General features: G+C 40.5%; 1 protein-coding gene across 1 annotated transcript; it reads right to left on the bottom strand.

The window, feature by feature from the left end:
* Positions 1-10,524: 10,524 nt before the first annotated feature.
* LOC103254654 (serine/threonine-protein kinase Nek1-like) lies at positions 10,525-22,064 on the bottom strand (the record flags this gene model as incomplete). Its single annotated transcript, XM_008052677.2, has 3 exons — positions 10,525-10,736; positions 16,157-16,336; positions 21,885-22,064. Coding segments are annotated over 3 exons (572 nt in total), but the record flags the coding sequence as incomplete, so codon positions are not given.
* Positions 22,065-22,246: the final 182 nt, after the last annotated feature.

The raw sequence follows: 22,246 nt of genomic DNA, 5'->3' as shown, positions 1-22,246 counted from the left end.
TTGCCAGGACCAGCCACTGCACTCCAGTCTGGGCGACAGAGTGAGACTCCAACTCAAAAAAAAAGAAAAAAAAGAAAACTACACTGAGATACCACCTAACTCCTGTCAGACTGGCCATTATCAATAACTCAAAAAATAACAGATGCTGGAGAGGATGTAGGGAAAAGGGAATTCTTTTACACTGTTGGTGGGAGTGTGTAAATTAGTACGCCTCTGTGGAAAACAGTGTGGTGATTCCTAAAAGTTCTAAAAATCGACCTTCCATATGACCCTGCAATCCCCCTACTGGAAATATACCCGGAAGAACTCAATCACTCTATAAAAAAGTTACCTGCACACCTATGTTTGTTGCAGCATTGTTCACAATAGCAAGGACATGGAATCAACCATGCTGCCCATCAAAAGAGGACCAGATTTTAAAAAGGTGGTACATATACACAATGGAATATTAAGCAGCCATAAAGAACAAAATCATGAACTTTGCAGCAACCTGGATGGACTTAGAGTCTATAATACTGACTGATCTTTCACAGAAACAAAGAACCGAGTATCACTTGTTCTCATTCATAAGTGGACCTTGAACAACTATCATAAAAAGGACTGACAGTGCCGGGAAACTGCAGGGGGTGGAGGGGTGGGGAGGTGGGACTGGCAGTAGTGGAAATCTGCCTGGGGATGGGGGGGCACACCTCATCAACAAGGGTACCTGCATAATGAATATTTGTATACCTAACCCTGAATTGTACCTCACAATTTTAAAATAAAAAATTTAAAAGTTAAAAAAAAACACCACAAAAATAAATACAAAACTGGAATGAGCATAAGAAAAAATAGGCAAAATGGAAAACCCAGGAGCAAGAACACAGAAATGAGAAACAGAAATGAAGTAGAAACAAAAAGGAAGTATTCAAAACAAGACTGGGTGCAGCAGCTTAGCCTGTAATCCCAGCACTTTGGGAGGCAGAGGTGAGTGGATTGCCTGAGTCCAGGATTTCAAGACCAGCCTGCACAACTTGGTGAGATCTTGTCTCTACAATAAATCACAAAAAATACCTGGGCGTGGTGGTTTGCATCTGTAGTTCCAGCTACTTGGAAGGTTGAGGTGGAAGGATTGCCTGGGCCCTGCAGGTCGAGGCTGCGGTGGCTGTGAGCGTGCCACTGCACTCCAGCCTGGGTGACAAGAGTGAGACTCCAACTCAAAAAAAAAAAATACAAGAACACAAGCACAAAAGACAAGCACAGATAATTCAATATACATATAACTGGAGTCTCTATTAAAAAAAATCAACAGGTAATGCTAAATTTCAAGAAAATTCTTGAAACAAAGTCTGAGTCTACATATTGAAAGGAAACACCATGTGCCATGTTAATTGACCACAAATTGTCAACAGTAGGAAACATCCTTTAAAGTTAGTAGATTTTAAGATAAAAAAGAAAATCTCCAAAGTCAAGAAAAAACATTATATTGCTTACTTCATCAATGACAAAACACTCCAGATAAAGAACTGGTATCCAAAATATACAAAAAAACCCTGAAAAAAAAAAATTAGGCCAGGCGTGGTGGCTCAGCCTGTACTCCCAGCACTTTGGAGGGCCGAGGTGAGTGGATTGCCTGAGCCTGCGGGTTCGAGACCAGCTCAGGCAACTTGGCGAGACCTCGTCTCTACAATAAATCAAAAATTAGCCGGGCCCGTTAGCGCGTGCCTGTAGTTCCGGTTACTTGGAAGGCTGAGGTGGAAGAATCGCCAGAGCCCAACAGGTTGACACTGGAGTGGCCGTGAACATGCCACTGCACTCCAGCCTAGGCGACAGAGTGAGACTCCGACTCAAAAAAAAGACCTCAGATACCACGACACACCTATAGGAGTGGCCAAAATCCAGAATACTAACAACAGCAAGGGCTGGAGAAGATGAGGAGCAACAAAGACTCTCAATCATGGGAATGCAAAATGGTGCCACCACTTTGGAAGAGAGTTTGGCAGTTTCTTACAGAACCAAACATGCTCTTTCCAGCAACTGCAACTCCATGGTATTTACTCAAATGAGCTGAAATCTTACATCCATACAAAAGCCTGCACATGTGTGATTTACAGCTATTCCTAACTGCAAAAACTCGGAAGCAACCAAGATGTTCTTCATAGGCCAATTAGCAAACTGCGGTTCATCCTAACAAAGAATTATTCAGTGCTAAGAAATGAGCTGTCAAGCCATGAGAAGACACAGAGCATCTTGCCAAGCGAAAGATGCCAATCTGAAGAGACAAAACTATGGAGACAACAGAAAGACCAGTGGCTGCCAGGGGTTGTGGGGCAGATAAGGGAGGACAGGATGAACAGGGAAAGCACAGAGAAGATCACACAGCCCCGCAGGAACAGGCACTGAAACCGGCCCTTCTCCACCTGTCAAAACCCACAGGATGCACAGCGCAAAGAGACAACCCTAATGTCAACTATGAATTTTGAATGAATAATGTGTCAGTATTGGCTCATCCGCTATAACAAGTATACCACTCTAATGCAAGATGTTAAGACATCACAACTTGCTAGAAGTAAAAGATAAAAGAAAAAAACAATATTAAAAATGGGAAACTAGTGGAGGTAGGGAGTGAGGGGTATATGGTAACTCTATAATTTTTGGGTGAACTTTAAAAAAAATTTTTTTGGTAAACTTAAAACTGCTCACCAAAGAGTCTACTAGTTTCAAAAAAAGGCAAAGCAAAACAACAAAATCAACATAGCAAAAGACAAAATAATATAAAAATGACAACTAAATTCATCCATATATATATTAGTGATATGACATATCAAACCTTTGTAAATGAACTAGTTATTTAAATACAAAAATTTCAGATTGAATCACAAACCATGACAGAAACACAACTGAAACAAAATATTTCAGAAAAGCTGAAAACAGAAGGATGAGCCAATGCACATTGGGCAAACACAAACAAAAAGAGAAGATGAAATTTAGTCAAAAAATACTAACCAAGACTAAAACAATGGCATTTTATAATGCTATAAAAAGTGTAATTTGCCACAAAGATATTATACTTATGAGTACCTTTGCACCAAATAACTTAGGATCAATATTCATTAGATTAAAATTACTTAAACTATAAGGAGAAATAAATGGAAACACACTAGTAGAAAGCAGCTTTCACATATCTCAATCAAGTGAATAAAAATTACTAAGTAATAGAAAAACATTAAAAACTTCATAGATAACTGACACGTAACACACTATGTTAACTGAAAACATTGAGCACACCTTCTTCCAAGTACCCATGGAATAGTTTTAAAAATGGACCATTCATTGTTAAACTACAAAGCAAAGTATAAAAACAACAAAAAGAGCCGGGCTTGGTGGCTTAGCCAGTAATCCCATGCCTTTGGGAGGCTGAGGTGAGTGGATTGCCTGAGCCCACGGGTTCGAGACCCACCTGGGCAGCGAGACCTCATCTCTACAATAAATCAAAAAATCAGCCGGGCGTGGTAGCGCATGCCTGTAATTCCGGCTACTCGGAAGGCTGAGGCGGAAGGATCACCGGAGCCCAGCAGGTCAAGGCTGCGGTGGCCGAGAGTGGCCACTGCACTCCAGTCTGGGCGACAGAGTGAGACTCCAACTCAAATAAATAAATAAATAATAAAAAATAAAAACAATAAAAAGTATTAAAAAATTCCCTAATGACAATGTAATAAAAACAGAATTTTACAATAAAATCAGGAAAAAAAGGCTTTCCTTCTGTAAAAAAATATCGGGTAAAAATAGAAATAAAAAGTGAAACCAGAGACCATCACCAGAAAGAAAAATTAAAACAATACATATGAAAATCTATGGAATATAGCGAAAGCAATAGTCAATTAAAAAAAAAAAAACTAGTAAGGAAATCCAGAATTGATTCTTTGAACAATAAAACAGATAAACCACTAGCTAGCCTAGTCAAGAAGAAAATGGGAGAAAATGTAATAAAAAAATGGAAATAACAGAAATGTAGAAAATTAAATTATTTTGCTCAATTTGGGGAAAATTTGAAAACCTGGATGAAACTATATATTTGCCAGGATATGTTATTTAATGAAATTGATTCCAAAAGAGTTAGAATCATCTAAACAAACCCTTTTTCTCCCCGTTTTTTGAGACAGGCCTTACTCTGCTGAGGGGCTCAGACTCCTGGGCTCAAGCAACCCTCTTGACAGCCTCCTGAGTCGCTGGGACTACAGGCTTGTGCCACCACACGCAGCTAATTTTCTTTTTGTAGAGACAGGGCTTTGCTTTGTTGTCCCTGCTAGTCCCTAACTACTGGGCTCAAGCAATCCTCCTACTTGGTCTCCCAAAGTGGCAGGAGCCACTGCATCCCACCAATGATCCTTTTTCTTTGAAGAAACATGAGAAGGCTACCAATGAGCCACCCTGCTAACACCTCCTTCCCAAATCACCAGGTCCAGATCCTTTCGCATATCTGATTAACTTGTAAAGACCAGGCAGTGCCAAAAACACTTAAGCAGTTCTGTGCAAGGACTACGACCCACAGCCTGCAGCCTCCAGCCCACTCCTGTTTCTGTAAACAGAGTTGTACTGGGGCAGCCACTGCTCTTTCTATTCTTTTTTAAAAATTAATTTACTGGCTGGGTTCCGTGGCTCAGCCTGTAACCTCAGCACTCTGGGAAGCCGAAGCAAGTGGACTGCCTAAGCCGTGGATTCGAGATGAGCCCGTGGGTTCAAGACCAGCCCGGGCAACTTGGCGAGACTTCATCTCTACAATAAATCAAAAATTAGCCGGGCATGGTAGAGCGAGCCTGTAGTTCTGGTTACTTGGAAGCCTGCGGCGGAAGGCTCGCCAGAGCCCAGCAGGTCGATGCTGGGGTGGCTGTGAGTGTGCCACTGCACTCCAGCCTGGGCGACAGAGTGAGACTCCAACTCAAAACAGAACTTATAGAATTGTGGGGTGCAATGAGGATTAACTTCATACGCAGGCTGCGTGCAGCCGAAGGCTGGCTTCTAGGTGGTACTCACTCGTCCTGGTGATGAACCAGGTGCCCTTTGTGTTGACACGAGCCCCACCTTCCATCCTCCCTCCCTCCCCTCACCAGGCCCGGAGTCTGCTGATCCCACCCTTGGGCTCGGTGAGCAGGGATCAGTGACCGCTTCTGAGTGAGAACACGTGGTATTCAGTTCTTTTATTGTGTGACAGTTCACTTAGCATGATGGTCTCCAACTGCTTGCAAGTTGCTGCAAAGGCCGTGATTTTGTTCTTCCTTATGGCTGTGTAATACTCCATATTTGGTATATGTACCATATTTTCTTTATCCAGTCTACTTTTGATGGGCAGTGGGTTGGTTCCATATTTTTGTTCTTGTGCATAGTGTGGCAATAAACATTCGTGTACAAGTGTCTTTCTGGCAGAGCGATTTATGTTCCCCTAGGTAAATTCCCAGGAGAGGGGTTCCTGGGTGCTGTAGAAGATCAATTTTTAGTTCTTTTAGGAATTGTAACACTGTTTTCCACAGAGATTGAACTAGCTTATATTCCCACCAACAATGTAAAAGTGTTCCCTTTTCTCTGCAGCTGCACCAGCACCTGTTGTTTTTGACTTCTTAATGATAGCCATCTTTATCCGAGTTAGTATCTCATTGTGGTTTGGATTTGCAATTCTCTGATGACTAGTAAGGCTGGGCGTTTTTTCACATGTCTGTTGGCTGCTTGTATGGTCATCTGTTGAGAAGTATATGTTCATCTCACATTGTATAAAGGGTACTAACCAGTACAATTAGAAACTGGTATTAAAAAAACTGTAAAGACTTAAAGTTATCACTACTTTCACGCGATATGACAATATGACAATACTGGAAAAATAACATCAACTGAAAATCTACCGTGAGCAATAACACATATCAACACGGTGATGGGGCAAAAAACAGTTAAGGAAATACACAGCTTTCACATATATAACCCTCCAGCTGCAAGATCCTACAGGACAGGCATCATCCACAATGGCAAACAAAAAAGACAATACGATAAACCTCTGAGCAGCAGGGGATTAGGGGCACTGACCCCCTCCATGCAGTTAAAAATCTGCATTTAATTTCTGCCTCCTAAGAGACTTAACAGACGATGCCAATGGATAATATCGAACACGCCTTCTTTATGAGTACCCACGGGATAGTTTCCAAATCCTTGTGGTCTTCAGGTTGAGTGGCCAGAGGAGGTGGGGCGGGGGAGAGAAGGAGGTGGAAGGAGCAGTGAGGCAGGACACTGGCTGTACCTTTATGGAAATGCGCCATGATCTGTGTGACTTTTGGCGTTTTCATTTCTCTAACCATGTTTTCACATAGTACCAATTCTTCTTTACTGTTCACTTCAGTTTCAGTGCCCACATCATGGAAGCGTCCATGTCATGAAAGAAACTCCAAGCAGTCTTGAGTAGTCACAAACTTTCTTCCAGATTGTCTAGAGTCACTTTGTTTTCTGGCCCTGCCTCTTTACCTCTTCTTCCGCATTGTCTCGCCTGGTTCAGAAGCGCTCGTCTTCACAAAGTAGTCTTTTGCTAATTCCTCTGGCATGCTATTAGCTCTTGAACTTCTCTAATGCCCGTATCGTGAAACCCTTCACCCCCACCTTTTAGCCATACCCTCAATCTCATTCACGATTTCCTTGGTCAGCGCTGTTGTAAATCCTGTGAAGTCATGCATAATGTCTAGACACAGCTTTCTCCAGCAGGAAATTATTGCTTCAGGCTTGATGGCTTTCATGGCATCTTTAATGGTGTGATCCTTTCAGAATTTCATGTTCTCTCTATTGTGGTTCTCTTCCAGTGTTAACAAATTTTTCTGTGGCATGCTGTGTGTGATAAACCTTAAATGTCCTATGACCTCTGATCTAGAAGCTGAATTACAAACACTGTGTTTGAGGCAAGTAGACTACTTCAACACTTTGGTGTTTAATTCATGGGGTTCTGGGTGGCCAGGGGTATTGGCCAATATTAAAAGAATGTTAAAAGGCAGTTTCTTACTGGCCAGGTACTTCGTAACTTCAGGGACAAAGCATCAAAGGAACCAAAATCCAGAAAAAGGTTCTTACTGTCTAGGCTTTCTTGGTGTACAACCAAAAGACTGAGAGCTGGTGTTTATCTTTTTCCTTGAAGGCTTGCAGGTTAGCAGCTGTATAAGTAAGGGCAGTCCTTATTATAAACCTGACTGCATTTGCACAAAACAGTGAACTTAGCCTATCCCTTCTTGCCTTAAATCTTGATACTTGCTTCTCTTCCTTCCTAATACTTGTCCTCTGTGGCATTCCTGCCCGCCCTCGAATATAGCACTTTCATCTGCATTAAAAACTTATTTAGGTAGATATTCTTTCACCACACTGATTTCCTTAATGGCATCTGTGAACTCAGCTGCTGCCTCTAGGTGGCAAAAGCTGTTTCTCTTGTTATCCTGACTTTTTAAAGCCAAACCTATTTCTAAAATTGTCAAACCATCCTTTACTGCCATTAAATTCTTCAGCTTTAGATCACCTTCCTTTTGTTTTAAGTTGTCATATAATGACTTTGATTTTTTGAGTCAAAGTAGTCTATAGTTTTATGCTTTTCTTATAGAAATGCTGCACTCACTTAAAAGCAGCATTTTCAACATGACATGAAAAGGCATTTTGGGAAAAGTGCAAGGTTTTCATGCTTGCTGGTGTAGCTGCAGCAATAACTTCATGAATTTCCTTTTGTTTCTACAATGGTCTTGATGCTGGACTCATTTATCTTGAAACGACAGCAACTGTAGCTGCAGACCTCAAAATACAGCATATGTCAAGCAACTGAACTTTTCTTGCAATGTAATGACTTTTCTCTGCTTCTTGGGAGTACTTCCAGTATCACCAGCACTTTGTACAGATGGTGCGACTCAAGGTTTACAGAATCACACTAAGCATGATGAAAAACACGTGTGAACCATGAGAGATCACTTTTTACTGTGGTGTGGAATTTACTGAAGAGAGAAACTGCTCACATGAGGACAATGAACGTCCCATGGCATTTTAAGCTCACTGCAAAAGCAACAGGAGGTGACTATGAAAGTATTATAGTAGTACACAGAAGTAATAACTATAGTTAATTATACACAGTTATGGTTTAATGCTGCATCCTTACATTTGTTAATATTATCTCGAATGTGAATGGTCCTGTATGGTCTTTAAGTGTGTGTACAGGTTCTGATATATTTTAGCTTTTTATAATGTATTTGTATATATTTCATGGTGGTAAATAATAAACTGGTATCTACACATTTATGCATTCATGACATACTTTTTTCATAATTTTTTTGATATTTCTGGGCTACACAGTTCATCTCCTTTTTTCAAATGGTTGCAAATCTCCAAAGATTTAAAAATATATTTATTGAAAAAAATCTGTGTGGAAGTGGACCTGTGCAGTTGTGTTGTTCAAAGGACAACTGCATATTTAGGCTTAAGCTTACTAATAAGTGAGTAAAACCTATATGAAGGAAGTTCCCAAATTCCACAACTAGATAAAAAAGGATGGCTCATCATGTTTTTCTTGACAGGAAGACCACAATATGTTGATTTTCTCTGCGGTAATTAACAAACTTAACATCCCAATAAAGCGCCAACTGATCTTTTTTGGGGGGGTGGGGGAAAGAGGGAGCCAATTTTAAGAAAGCCCAAATTCACATTAAAAAAAAAAAAATAAGGCTGGGTACGGTGGCTCAAGCCTGTAATCACAGCACTTTGGGAGGCTGAGGTGAGGGCACTGCCTGAGCCCACGGGTTCGAGAATAGCCTGGACAACTTGGCGAGACCTTATCTCTATAATCAATCAAAAAAAAAACACAAAAACTGGGTGTGGTAGTGAGCACCTGTAGTTCCGGCTACTTGAAAGACTGAGGTGGAAGGATTACCTGAGCCCAGCAGGTCAACGCTGCGGTGGCCATGACTGTGCCACTGTACTCCAGCCTGGGCAATGGAGTGAGACTCCAACTCAAAAAAACAAAAACAAAAACAAGAAAAGTGAGAACAGGAAGATAAAAAAGAACAATGAAGGTGAAATTAGCCTTAAATAATCTTAAATATAACTTTAAATTTATTAATTAAAAGTCTGTATACTTTTAATACATTTAGTATAAATCTACTAGCTCACTGTAGATTGATCAATGGAATGAGACAAATAGTACACAAACACTCAAACGATTTCATACACAAGAATAAATTCCAAAGATTTAAATGAAAAAACCGTGCACATAACAGTATTAGGAGACATAATGTTCTTGGTAACCTTAGAATGAACAAGGTATTTCTGAATAATAATCAAAATTCAGGTAAACATGACAACAAAAAATAAAAATAAACTTCAGTATGGCAAGACAATAAAATAAAAACATAAATGACAGGGAAAAAAATGTTGTGATTCACATAACAACCAGAGTAAATATCTCTAATGTTTAAAAGAGTTTCTGCTAATTTATAAAAGATCAACAAATAAATCCTAAAAATGGACCAAAGATATAAACAATTTACAGACAAGCAAGTTCAAATGAAACTAACACATTTGAAAAGCTGTGCTTACCTTTATCTATAACAACTAAGAGCCCAAACTGAGATGCTATTTTTTACCTTATCAGATTGGTAAAAATAAAAAATTTGATAATAAAAACTGTGGGGAAATTAGGGAGCGTCATACTTTTTAAATTTTTTTAGATAGAGCCTCACTCTGTTGTCCAGGCTAGAGTATAGTGGTATGATCATAGCTCACTGCTATCTTAAACTCCTTGGGTTCAAATGCTCCTCCCACCTCTGCCTCCTGAGTATTTGGGACTATAGGTGTGTGCCATGATGCCTGGCTAGTTTTTTAAAAAATTTTTTATAGAGACAAGGTCTCACTATGTTGCCCAGGCTTGGCCTCCTAAAGTGCTAGGATTACAGGTGTGAGCCACTGCAACTCAGTCCCAGATTTTGTACATTCTTTTTGAATTGGTACAAATCCTGGAGAGAACAATAACCGAATTACAAATGCAATTTGTAAAAATGCATTTGACCCAGCGATTACACTTGTACGTATTACTGACATGTACCCACAAAAATTCACCTTATGTAAAATGTTATTCATTGCTGCATTGTTTGTAATATCAATAAATGTCTATCAAATAGAAAACTTACTGAATTGTGGTATGTCCATAAAATGGAATACCAACTAGTCATAAAATAAGAAAAAAAGTAAAAGGAAGCACTTTTGTCTTAATATAAAAAAAACTTCCTACATTTATTATTCACTAAAAATAAGCAAGGTGGAAAAAACTGTGTACATTATACTAATCACTGTTAAAAAGGGAGGAAGACTCTATGTTTACTTTTGCTTACACATTATATTAAAAATACCTGAAAGAAGATGAGAGTGGGAAGTGACTGGATGGGACAGAGGCAAGCAAGACTTTTTACAGTCTCTTCATGGACTTTATACTTTACTTCAGAACCATGTGGACATCTATTAAAAATCAAATTACTCTTATAAGGTATTGCAACATCAAGATATTACATTGCAATATTGGGCTATTACAGCACTATTTTTGCAAACAGCTCCGGGGTTTAAGGTGTCAGGTTGAGACATGACATACTTGGTATCCCTTGCGTTTGGCTCCACGGTGACCCACATGTCATGGACGGGGTGTGGCTGGCTGTCGTCTTTGCTTGCTTCCCTTGGCTCCTGAAGAGCTTCTGTCTCCAAGTCAGCGGGCTCTGCAAAGCACACAGATGACAAGAAACATGTCTCCAAGCGACATTTGTTGAGAGAAGACTGAATGAACTTTCTGTACATTTATCACCACCTGGTTTCAGGCCAGCATATTAATTATAACAGAAAAATTAACTATTTCATTAGGATGTCTTTAATCTGGGTTGCTGTATTAAGTCTCTAGTTCAGTCATTTCTGAAATGACAGACTCTTCCTTTTGCCTTTTTACTGTAATAGAATATTTAAAAGAACTATGGTACTAAAAAAAGAAATTAGGTACTCGGTATTTTTCACTATTATATAACATTTTCATTAAAATTTCAGTAATATGTAAACCGGTTTAAAGAAAGTACAAAAAGGAATTTACTGAATAAAGATATCTGTGGTTAGAAATATGAAAGAATACACTGCGATATCAATGATTGATAACTAAAATGAAATTTCAATCTTCAAAATCTATTTTTCAACACTCAACAAAGAACAGGAAGAAAGAACTATTATCTGGACTTTCACAATGATATTGAGAACAAAGTGCACTACATCTATTTTCTTGCTCCTCGAATAATGACTAATCAGGGAGCTATCTCTGTTTCCTCATGTCTGCCTGGCTGATGTTTTCTGAAAGTGAACATGGTGAGAAGAGAGGTTCTTTCTTCATTTGTTAGCTTTTCTTTTTCTGTTCCAAAAAAGATCATTGGTACCATCTTGTTGAAGCCAACACCATCCTCTTTTCCCCCTAGAATCCAGGCATAGTATTTTTCTCTAGTTTCTAGTTAGTTGTCTTATTTAGAAAGACAACTAATATTGTAACAATCTTTAAAGTTTTTATCCTTTATTTAAATAATTATTTTGGTCATTCATATAAGATAAGCACTTGGGGGAAAATCTTATTTTACTTTTTAATGAATAACTGTTCTCTAGTGCCTTGAGCCATGTCACTATCAACTTATTCTGTAAACCTGATTGTGACTGTATTGCTCACAAAGCCTCAAATATTTACCATCTGGCTCTTTGCAGAAAAGTCAATCAATTTTGAATACCACAAAGCCTCCATTTATGCGTAACAGCTGTTTTCTTTCTTTCTTTCTTTTTTTTTTGAGTCGAAGTTTCACTCTGTCGCCCAGACTGGAGTGCAGTGGCTGCTCCCGGCCACCGCAGCCTCGACCTGCTGGGGCTCCAGCGATCCTTCTGCCTCAGCCTTCCGAGTAGCTGGAACTACAGGCGCGTGCTACCATGACCGGCTGATTTTTGGATTATTGTAGAAATGAGGTCTCACCAAGTTGCCCACTTGGGTCTCAAACCCGCAGGCTCAGGCAATCCACTCACCTCAGCCTCCCAAGGCGTGGGATTACAGGTTGAGGCACCGAGCCCGGCTTGTTTTCTTTTTTAAAGAAAAGACAAAAGATGCTGTCTTAGTTCAGGTTGCTGTAACAGAGTATTATAGACTGGGTGGCTTAAACAATGGAAATTTATTTCCCCAATTCTGGAGGCTGAAGAATTCAGTATCAGGGTGCCAGCATGAGCAATTCTAGAGAAGGCCCTCTTCCTGGTCTGCACATGGCAGAGAGCAGAGAGCCAGCTCTCTGGCCTCTTCTTATAAGGGCACTAATTCCATTTATGAAGGCTCCAACCTCATGGCCCAGTTATCCCACAGAGGCTCTACCTCCATATACCATCACAGCAGGGATTCCACATTATCAGATGGTTGTTTTGGGTGGACACAAACATTCACTCCACAACACATAATAGCAACTATGGCTCTAATGGCAAAGTTTATTTGACTGTGGCGGATTAGAGATGGTCACATGTGGCCAGGTTCTGACATTCTTCTCACCAAGAGACAGCTGTTTCTCCTCCCCTTAGCTTTCGGCTGGCACTGGATGGCCTTGGCAATGGGGAATGAGGAAGCAATGCTCGGCCTGTTCCAGGCTCAGCCTTTAAGAGAACTGGCAGCTTCCCTGTGGCATCTGGACGTCTGAGCCCCTGTGGAAGTTTACCCTGGGAAGGCCACAGGCAATGCCTGGAGGCTACAGTGCAGGAGAGGGACCCAGTAGAGCAGGCCAAGGCACTGGGCATGACAGCAATGCCTCCTCACACCCTCCAGGGAAGCCCCACTGAGGAAACCAGCTGAGGCCACACAAGGCTGAACCTTCCAAGTTCTCCACTCACAAAAGAGTGAGATAAAATAGTTACTTCAAGCTACTAAGTTTCAGAAGTAACTTGATGGAAGTAACAAGAGATAACTGAGGCAGCATTTCATATCCGAGAGAGCAGGCTTTGGGGCGAGCAGCAGGCAGATGCTGGGAGGCTTCCAGGGCTCAGAAGGTGGGAGAATGGCCAGAGGGAACAGCTGTGGGGGCTGGAGAAAGGGGGTTTCATGACATAGTGGCAGAAAATGTGGAACCTGCGGCAATGAGGAAGACAGAACACGCACTCTATGGATTCTACAGTCTAGTTAAGGAGCTAGCAAGGCAGAAAACCAAAAGGGCCAGTTAGCTTTTAGGAGTCTCTGGAAAAAAATGAGGAGAGACAGTAATTGAAGGAAAAACACTTAAGAGTATGAGCAGAACTTAGAAGAGATACAAAGACAACAAAAGCCTCTCAAAGGAAGACAAAGAGTACATTAAGGGCAGTAAAATGTGGCCTTGGTGCAAAGACAAAGTCAAGGGCAAGCCTGTAAGACCTGCTATGGCACAGGAAGGTTTGAAGGTGTGCTTTGCAGACCCTCTTTGTTGGACAAAAGGATTTCTAAGAACTCAAGAGCAATGCCTCCCAAGCACCCTTTTGGAACTCAAGGTAGGGAAGGGTCTGCCTCAAAAAAATAAGCAGCTTTTGCTAAATGTAGTAAATATCAATAACATCCCTACAAAACACACATGATTATTTAGAAATTCTCCTTGGGAAGCCCTACCAGCTCCGACGGAAGGGGGAAGACCTTGTTCAGAAGAGAAGAACCCTTGAGGGCACCAACCCTTGGAGCCAAGGCAGTAGACTGACAATGCGACTCCTGGCTGAAGCTTGGAATTCCTATGGACCAATGCCTGCTACATGCTACCCATCTGCCTTGCTTTTGAAAAGGAGTTTTAGCCGGGCTCGGTGGCTCAACCTGTAATCCCGCGCCTTTGGGAGGCTGAGGTGAGTGGATTGCCTGAGCCCGCGGGTTCCAGACCCGCCTGGGCAGCGAAACCTCATCTCTACAATTAAAAAAAAAAAAAAAAATCAGCCAGGCGTGGTAGCGCGCCCCAGTGATTCCGGCTAGGATCACCAGAGCCCAGCAGGTCGAGGCTGCGGTGGCCGGGAGTGGCCCCTGCCCTCCAGTCTGGGAGACAGAGTGAGACTCCAACTCAAAAAAAAAGAAAAGAAAGGAGTCTTCTACAAGTCTGTTTTGTCACTGTATGTTGGGGTGTGGAAGGCAAGTAACGTCTTCTTTCACTCATGGGTCTTCAGGTTGAGTCACTGCACTAGAAGAACTGTGCATGAGAAAAAGTTATCCACACACAGGCCTGACTGTGACATCACTGCCTTAGAGTCTACGCCAGTACCATAATGGGGTGAGGCTTTGAGAAGGGGTGAGTATAATTTGCACCGGGGAGGAACATAAGTACTTTTTGGTTTTTAGTTGGCGTCTTACTCTGTCGCCCAGGCTGGAATGCAGTGGCACGCTCCCAGCCACCATAGCCTCGACCTGCTGGGCTCAGGCAATCCTTCCACCTCAGTCTTCCAAGTAGCTGGAACTACAGGCACACACCACCACACTTGGCCAATTTTTCTTTTTTGTTTATTGTAGAGACGAGGTCTCACCAAGTTGCCCAGACTGGTTTTGAACCCCTGGGCTCAGGGAATCCTCTCACCTCCATTTCCGAAATTGCTGGTATTACAGGTGTGAGCCACTGTGCCTGGCTTATAAGTACTTTTTGGTCATAGGGACAACTCTGGCAAATTAAGTATCTGAAAATTCTTTAACTCTCTTCCCACTGAGACGTGGGCTTTATTTCCCCTCCCTTTGAATGGGGGCTGGGCTGTGAGTTTTGATAATGCCATACAGCAGAAGTGAACCGTGCCAGTTCTGAGACTAGCTTTTCTGAGTACAAGCAGCGACCACCTTGCATCTGTGAACCCTGGACCATCATGTGAGAAGGCAGACTGTCCTGCTAGAAGGAGTACACAGAATGGCCCCGCAGCCACATGAAGAGGGAGAGGACCCAGCTTAGTGGCACTTGCCCAAACCACAGAGAAGACACTTAGGACCCTCCAGACCACCCCTGCAGAATGGCCAAGTCTGACTCGATTCCTGACACATAAAATCATGAGATATAATAAGACAGAGGATGTTTTAACACTAAGCTCTGAGCCGGGTGCGGTGGCTCAAGTCTATAGTCCCAGTATTTTGGGAGGCCAAGGCGAGAGGATTGCCCACCCAGGGTTTCGAGACCAGCCTGGGCAACTCGGCGAGACCTCATCACTACTATAAATAAAAAAATTAGCCAGCCTCAGTGGCTCAGCCTGTAATCCCGCGCCTTGGGGAGGCTGAGGTGAGTGGACTGCCTGAGCCCGCGGGTTCAAGACCTGCCTGGGCAACTTGGCGAGACCTCATCTCTACAATAAAGCAAAAAAAATTAGCCGGGTGTGGTAGCGCGCACCTGTAGTTCCAGCTATTGGAAGGCTGAGGCGGAGGGATAGCTGGAACCCAGCAGTCAAGGCTGCAGTCTGGGTGACAGAGTGAGACTCCAACTCAAAAAAAAAAAAATTAGCCAGGTATGGTGGCGCACGTCTTAAGTTCCAGCTACTTGGGAGATTGAGGCAGAAGGATCGCCTGAGCCCAGCAGGTCAAGGCTGCAGTGGCTGTGAGCATGCCATTGCACTCCAGCCCAGGCAACAGAGTGAGACTCCGCCTCAAAAACAAAACAAAACAAAACAACCACTAAGTTTTGGGGTGATCTGCTAGGTAGTAATAAAAAACCCAGATCAGTTACTAGAAGCATAAAAACGGTGAACCTAATTTGAGATGAGTCACTCAAACATATATACAAACTTTGATAACTTGTGTATAAAGCCTTGTTTACAAAGAAGACTGTTTAAAATTCTTCTACTTTTTAGGTAAAGATGAGGTTTTGCTATGTTGCTGAGCTGGTCTAGAAGCTCTGGCCTCAAGTTAACCTCTTCCCTTGGCCTCCCAAAATGTTGGGATTACAAGTGTGAGCCACCACATCCCACTTTTATTTTTTATACTTAATTTTTGAAAATTTTCTTTTTCTTTTTAGGGAATGGAGTGAAGTGGCACCTGTAACCTCAAACTCCTGGTTTCAAGTGATTCTCCCAGTTTGGCCTCCCAAAGCACTGGATTACAAGCATGAGCCACCATACCTAGCTGAAATTTAAGTATTATTAAACCAAATACAGCTCATTTTGACCCATTAAAACATACCTTCCAAATTTCCTTCTGATCTCAATGACATCTGTGGCGATGATACTGCACTAGACTCTGGACTTTTTGTCTCAGCAGGAGAATCAACAGTAGCTGATGGGTCTATTTCAAGTGAAATACATTGTACTTTTTGTTCTCCAGTAACTAAGGATTTGTATCTTTCCCTTTCAGGAGAAATCTCTGCAAAAGCAAAAAAATAAAAATGCATGCTAGCTTTCAAAATAACTTGCATTTTACTTGTAATGACATTTAGAGAAAAGTTTAAAATACTGCACTATTTTAACAGGTAATGACTTGCTTAGCTGGTACATATTAGAAATTAATAAATGATTAAGGTACATGCCAGCCAAATTTCATTTCAACTGTACATGGCGACTTCTAGGGTGGCTAACATGGTTCATCATCTTTTTTCTTTTGACAAAATTAACGTGTATATCAGAATGTCATTTCTTAAGTTAGCAACTGATTGTTTTTGTTTACACATAGTAACAGCCACACTCTCAGTTTGCTGAACTTCCCCTACCTCATTCTTTCCAATGGTGATATACCCTTGATACCTGTCATTAACTGCAGCCCCTCAAGATTTCTAGTGTCAAGTATCCACCCTCTAGTCTCCAACACTCTCTTTTTCCACTTTCTCCCTCTAAAGCTCCAACTAAAACAAATTTTACCCTGGAAGTTCTACAAGGTACTGACCCTGCCACATTTTCTCTATCATCCCCAGAAAACTCATCTAGAGTCCATCGTCATAACCATTATAATATACATCCTCAACTCATCTACTCACGTCACTGTACCCCTGTGGCAAAACCTCAGTGCTGCAGACATTCCACTTCCTGCCTACTATATCTGCACACACGCAGCTAAACTGGCTGAAGAAAGAGAGAGATCTCGCTCTTGGTCTCCACTTCAGTTCACTGTGCCTTATAGCCAAGTGGGCCTTTGTGTCACACGGTCCTACGCCAACAGTGGGGCAGCAGGAACTGCCCTTGGCTCAGTTAACTTGCACAGGAAAAAATCTGTACACAGGCATTTGTGACCTGTTTCATCCTTGACTTCTTTCCAGTCAGCAGAGAGCAGTCCTGCTAATGTTCTGGACTCCCTTCCCTTTCCTGAGCATGAACTATTTGCCATAACAGACTGACTATGATCTCTGGATCACACCTGTAGTCCTAATTCAGCCCCACTGGTCTGCTGTAAAATCCTGTTGATCAAAGTTAGGAACCAAGAGATCAGATAGCATCACTGTTATTAAAGACTGCTTTAGTGGGTCCAACAAATACTATAAGGTAAGAATTATCCAAATACAGAAGAAAAATCTATTTCTTATCACTGACGATAAAAAACCGCACATCTGAAACACCTAATATGTCAAGAAGTAAAACAATAGATTTAATAAAATAATAATTACTAGATTGCTAGATGTAGAATTTTATATCTATATATAGAGAGAGAAATAGGGGAAGGAAAGGGAGGAGGTTAGGTATCTATACCAGTAAAAATTCTCAAAAACTGGCAAAGCAACAATGAGATATTTTTTTTAAAAAGGGGCAAATAATATAAATAGCCAGTTTATAAAGAAGCAAATCAAAATGGTCAACGGGGGCACAGTTCATCAACAAGGGTATCAGCATAATGAACATTTGTGTACTTTAACCCTGAATAAAATTTAAAAAGTATTAAAAAATTAAGTACAAAATGGCCAACAAAGAAATTGACTCACAATCAGAAAATGAAAAATAAAACCAATGAAACACGTAGTTTATACTTACAAGGCCTACCTAATATTTAAAATTAACCCTTGCAACTTAATTAATATAATACAGGACTCGATAAATTAAAAAATATTGAGTTCACACCAAGTACCTTCTTAGACCATAATGGAATAAAACTAGTAAGTCAATTGTAAGAGGAATTTTAGAAACTGTACAAATAAAAGAATTTAAACAACATGCTCCTAAACAACCATTGAGTCAATGGAGAAATTAAGAAGGAAATTTAACAATGTCTTCAAAGAAATGGAAATGGAAACATAACATACCAAGACATATGGGATACAGCAAAAACAGTGCTGACTGGAAAGTTTATAGCATTAATCACTTACATTAAAAAAGTATAAAGACTTCAAATAAACAACCTAATGATTTACACCTCAAGGAACAAGAAAAGCAAAAATAAATCCCAAATTAGTAAAGAAAAGAATAAAGATAAAAGAATAAAGAACTAAGTAAAATAGAGACCAAAAACAAACAAACAAAACAAATGATCAATGAAACAAAAGCTGGTGTTTTGAAAAGATAAACAAAATTTTAAAAGCACTGGTTATGTTAAGAAAAAAAGAGGAGACCCAAGTAACATAAAAAACAAAGAAGACAACATTACAACTGATAACACAGAAATACAAAGTATCATCAGTATCATGAACAACCGTACATTAACAAATTGGAAAACCTAGAGGTAATGGATAAATTCCTGGACATATACAACCCCCCATGATTTGACTACAAAAAAATAGAAACCTGAAAAGACCAAAAATGAGTAATGAGATTGAATCAGTAATTAAAAGTCTCCCAACATAGAAAGGCTCAGGGTCTGCTGGCTCTTTTGATGTTTTTTACAAACTTATCAAGAAGAAAAACACCATTTCTTCCAAAACTCTTCTAGAAAAATGAAGAGGAGGAAATTCTTCCTAATTCATTCTAAGAGGCCAACATTACTTCAGTACCAAAACCAGATAAGGACCAACAACAAAAAACAATAGGCCAATATCCCTGAAGATAGATGCAAAAATCCTCAACAAAATACTAGCAAAACAAATCCAGCAACACATCAAAAAGATAATACACCATGATCAAAAGGGTTTTATTACAGGAATGTAAGGATGGCGTGACATCTGCAAATCGATAAAGGTGCTAATCACATCAATAGAACGAAGGAGAAAAACAATTTGATTATCTTAATAGATACAGAAAAAGCATTTGATAAAATTCAACATCCCTTCATGATAACAACTCTCAACAAAGTAGGTATGCGAGGAACATATTTCTACACAATAAAGGTCATATATGACAAACCCATGTCTAACATCATACTGAGCAGAGAAAAGTTGAAAGCCTTTCCTCTAAGGACATGCACAAGACAAGGATGCTCACTCTTATTCAACACCTGACATTCCTAAGCCAGAGCAATCAAGCAAGAGAAAAAATTAAGACATCGAGATTGGAGAAAGGAAGTCAAATTTTCACTCTTTGCAGACAACGTGATCTTAGTATATAGAAAAAACTAAAGACTCCACCAAAAAACGATTAGAACTGATAAAATTCAGTAAAGTTGCAGGATACTAAATCAATATACAAATATCAGCAGTGTTTCTATATAACAATAATGAACTAGCTGAAAAAGAAATCAAGAAAATAATTCATTTTACAATAATTACTAAAAAAAAAATGCATAGAAGTAAATTTGACCAAGTAGGTGAAAGACCTCTAGAAGGAAAAGTAAAAAAACACCAATGAAAGAAACAGAAGAGGACAAAAATAAGTGGAAAGACATCATATGCTCACGGATCAAAAGAATCAATACTGTTAAAATGACTATACTACCCAAAGCAATGTACAGATTCAATGCAATCCCTATCAAAACATCAATGACTTTTTTTCACAGAAACAGATAAAACGAACCTAAAACCTATATGGAATCACAAAAATCCCCACACAGCAAAAGCAATACTGTGCAAAAAGTTGAAGGCATCACAACATGTGACTTCAAAATATACTACAAAGACAAATGGAACAGAAGACTGAAGGTAGAAATAAATCCAAGTATTTACGCCAACTGAATTTGAGAAAGCATCAAGAACATACATTGGAGCAAGGACACCCCGTTCAATACATGGTGCTGGAAAAATTGGAGAGGCATATGCAGAAGAATGAAGCCATATACAAAAATCATCATATACAAAAATCCACTCAAAATAACCACTCAAATACAAAACCCCAAACTATAAATCTAGCAGAATAATACAAAAAGAAATGTTTCAAGACTTTGACCAAGACAAAGATTTTATGGCTAAGACCTCAAAAGCACACGCAACATAGCAAGACCTCCATCTCTACAAAAAGAAAAAAAATTAGCTGGCATGGTGGCACATGCCTGTACTCCTAGTTACTTGGGAGGCTGAGGTGGGAAGATCGCTTGAAGCCAAGAGGTTGAGGCTGCAGTGAGCTGTGATCGCGCCACTGTACTCCAGCCTGGGTGACAGACACGCTGTCTTTAAAAATAATAATAAATAAAAGTACTAAAAATAAAAAATGTTTTGGCGCCTAAAGGCATTTTTGTCCTGAATAAAGCCTGGGCCATCTTGAAAATAGGCTGGGATAAAAGTGTAAGAATACGAGTTATTGGTATTTTTGTTTTTGATTAGTGTTTGGCATACCACTGCACAATTTCCTGGTACAAGAACATGAGGAAACTAATTACAAATATACACACTTTGTGTTTTTGCCCTTTTTTCAAACAGATGACTACATACACTTCTTTATTCACAGTTTTTCCTTTAATATTAAACAGAACGATTAGCAGCAGCCTACTCTTATCACTTGAGTAACCTGCACAAAGATCCTCTTCACCAGCTCATCCTTGGCACCTGGCTAATTCCTTAGCACATGGCTAGTTCCTTAAGAGCATGTTAACAGCCTCACCTCCTAGGTTATTTTCCACCAGCTTTGATCATGAGTTTTACCTTCGTCTTTTTAAAGGCAGAAAAAAAGAGTGACAGAGCTACAGAGAGAGCAGAAAAGGGAGAAACCCACAGTCCTGCCAAGATACAACTTTCAAAAAGAGGAAAATTGCATTCAACTTCCTTATCATTTAAACAAGCAGTTCAATCTGAAACACTTGGGTTTTGAATGTTTTTATTTCACATCTAGACCTGCAGATGAAGCATCTGTTTTAAACATGAACACGTTTCCTGATGCACAGCTAATAGTATTGCCAAGACCCAAAAGGCCCGGGGTCCTGAATATTTCCTCCTGCCGCATGACAACTCTACCTCCCCAACCCTAGAGTGATGTCCATCATTCCTACTGAAACGTCTTTTCGTCACCCTACTTCCTGAATCCACATCAAAACATACACATCCATCTCGAGGCACTGCTCCTCCTATATTTCTCTTCATGTAAAATATCGTTCTGACTTTTCCAGTCTACCCCATATACACTTCCTTTTATTTTTAGAGCCCATCCAGGTCCCATCGGGTCAAAACTCAAAACTACCATTTGGGACAACTCCTCCAGAAAACACCATCATTTTCCATCTAATTAGAAAATTATTATAACAAAAAGACATTTAAAAATAATTCACTGAGGCTGGACGTAGTGGCTCACGCCTATAATCCCAGCACTTTGGAGACCAAGGTGGGAGAAGTGCTTGAGCCCAGGAGTCTGAGACCAGCTTCTACAAAAAATATACAGCAAGACCTCGTCTTTACAAGAAAAAATTAGCTGGGCAAGGTGGTGTGCACCTGCAGTCCCAACTACTTGGGAGGCTAAAAGGACAGCTGCTTGAGCCCAGGAGGTCAAGGCTGTGATGAGCCATGATTGTATCACTGCACTCCAGGCTGGGTGAGAGTGAGACTCCAACTCAAAAAAAAGAAAAAAATTGAGTGAAAATGGAAGTCATTTAATTTTTAATAATCCTCTGGTACAGAAAAACGACGAGTTTTGCTCACCACTTCCTGTGGCTGTGTTTTCCAACAGCTCTGTCTGAAGTTGTAGCTGAGCTTCTCCAAGGATCCTGAGCACAGACTCTGTCGGGCTCTTCCCCCAGGCTCTTCTTGGGGAGCTCCCAGGATCCAATTTAATGGCCTCTCCCACGGTATCTTCCACAGGAAAAAACACAAAGAAATAACCTTCAGTAAGAGAACATAATGATGCTGCATTACAAGGCAGATGGGGGGTCTTTGATCCAGCTGTGGAGTGCTTCATGAGAAAAAAGTTTATATCACAACGATGTCCAGGCAAAGAATGACAAGTAACGGCAAGAGCAGAGGCAGCTGGGCCTAGCAATGACAGCATGTCTGTCACTGCCTTT

This window comes from Carlito syrichta, unplaced genomic scaffold (assembly GCF_000164805.1).
Source record: "Carlito syrichta isolate Samal-C Ts95f unplaced genomic scaffold, Tarsius_syrichta-2.0.1 Scaffold287268, whole genome shotgun sequence".
Taxonomy (NCBI): Eukaryota; Metazoa; Chordata; class Mammalia; order Primates; family Tarsiidae; genus Carlito; species Carlito syrichta.
The sequence above is the reverse complement of the archived record's forward strand: the minus strand, read 5'-3'. Positions and strand labels throughout refer to the sequence as shown.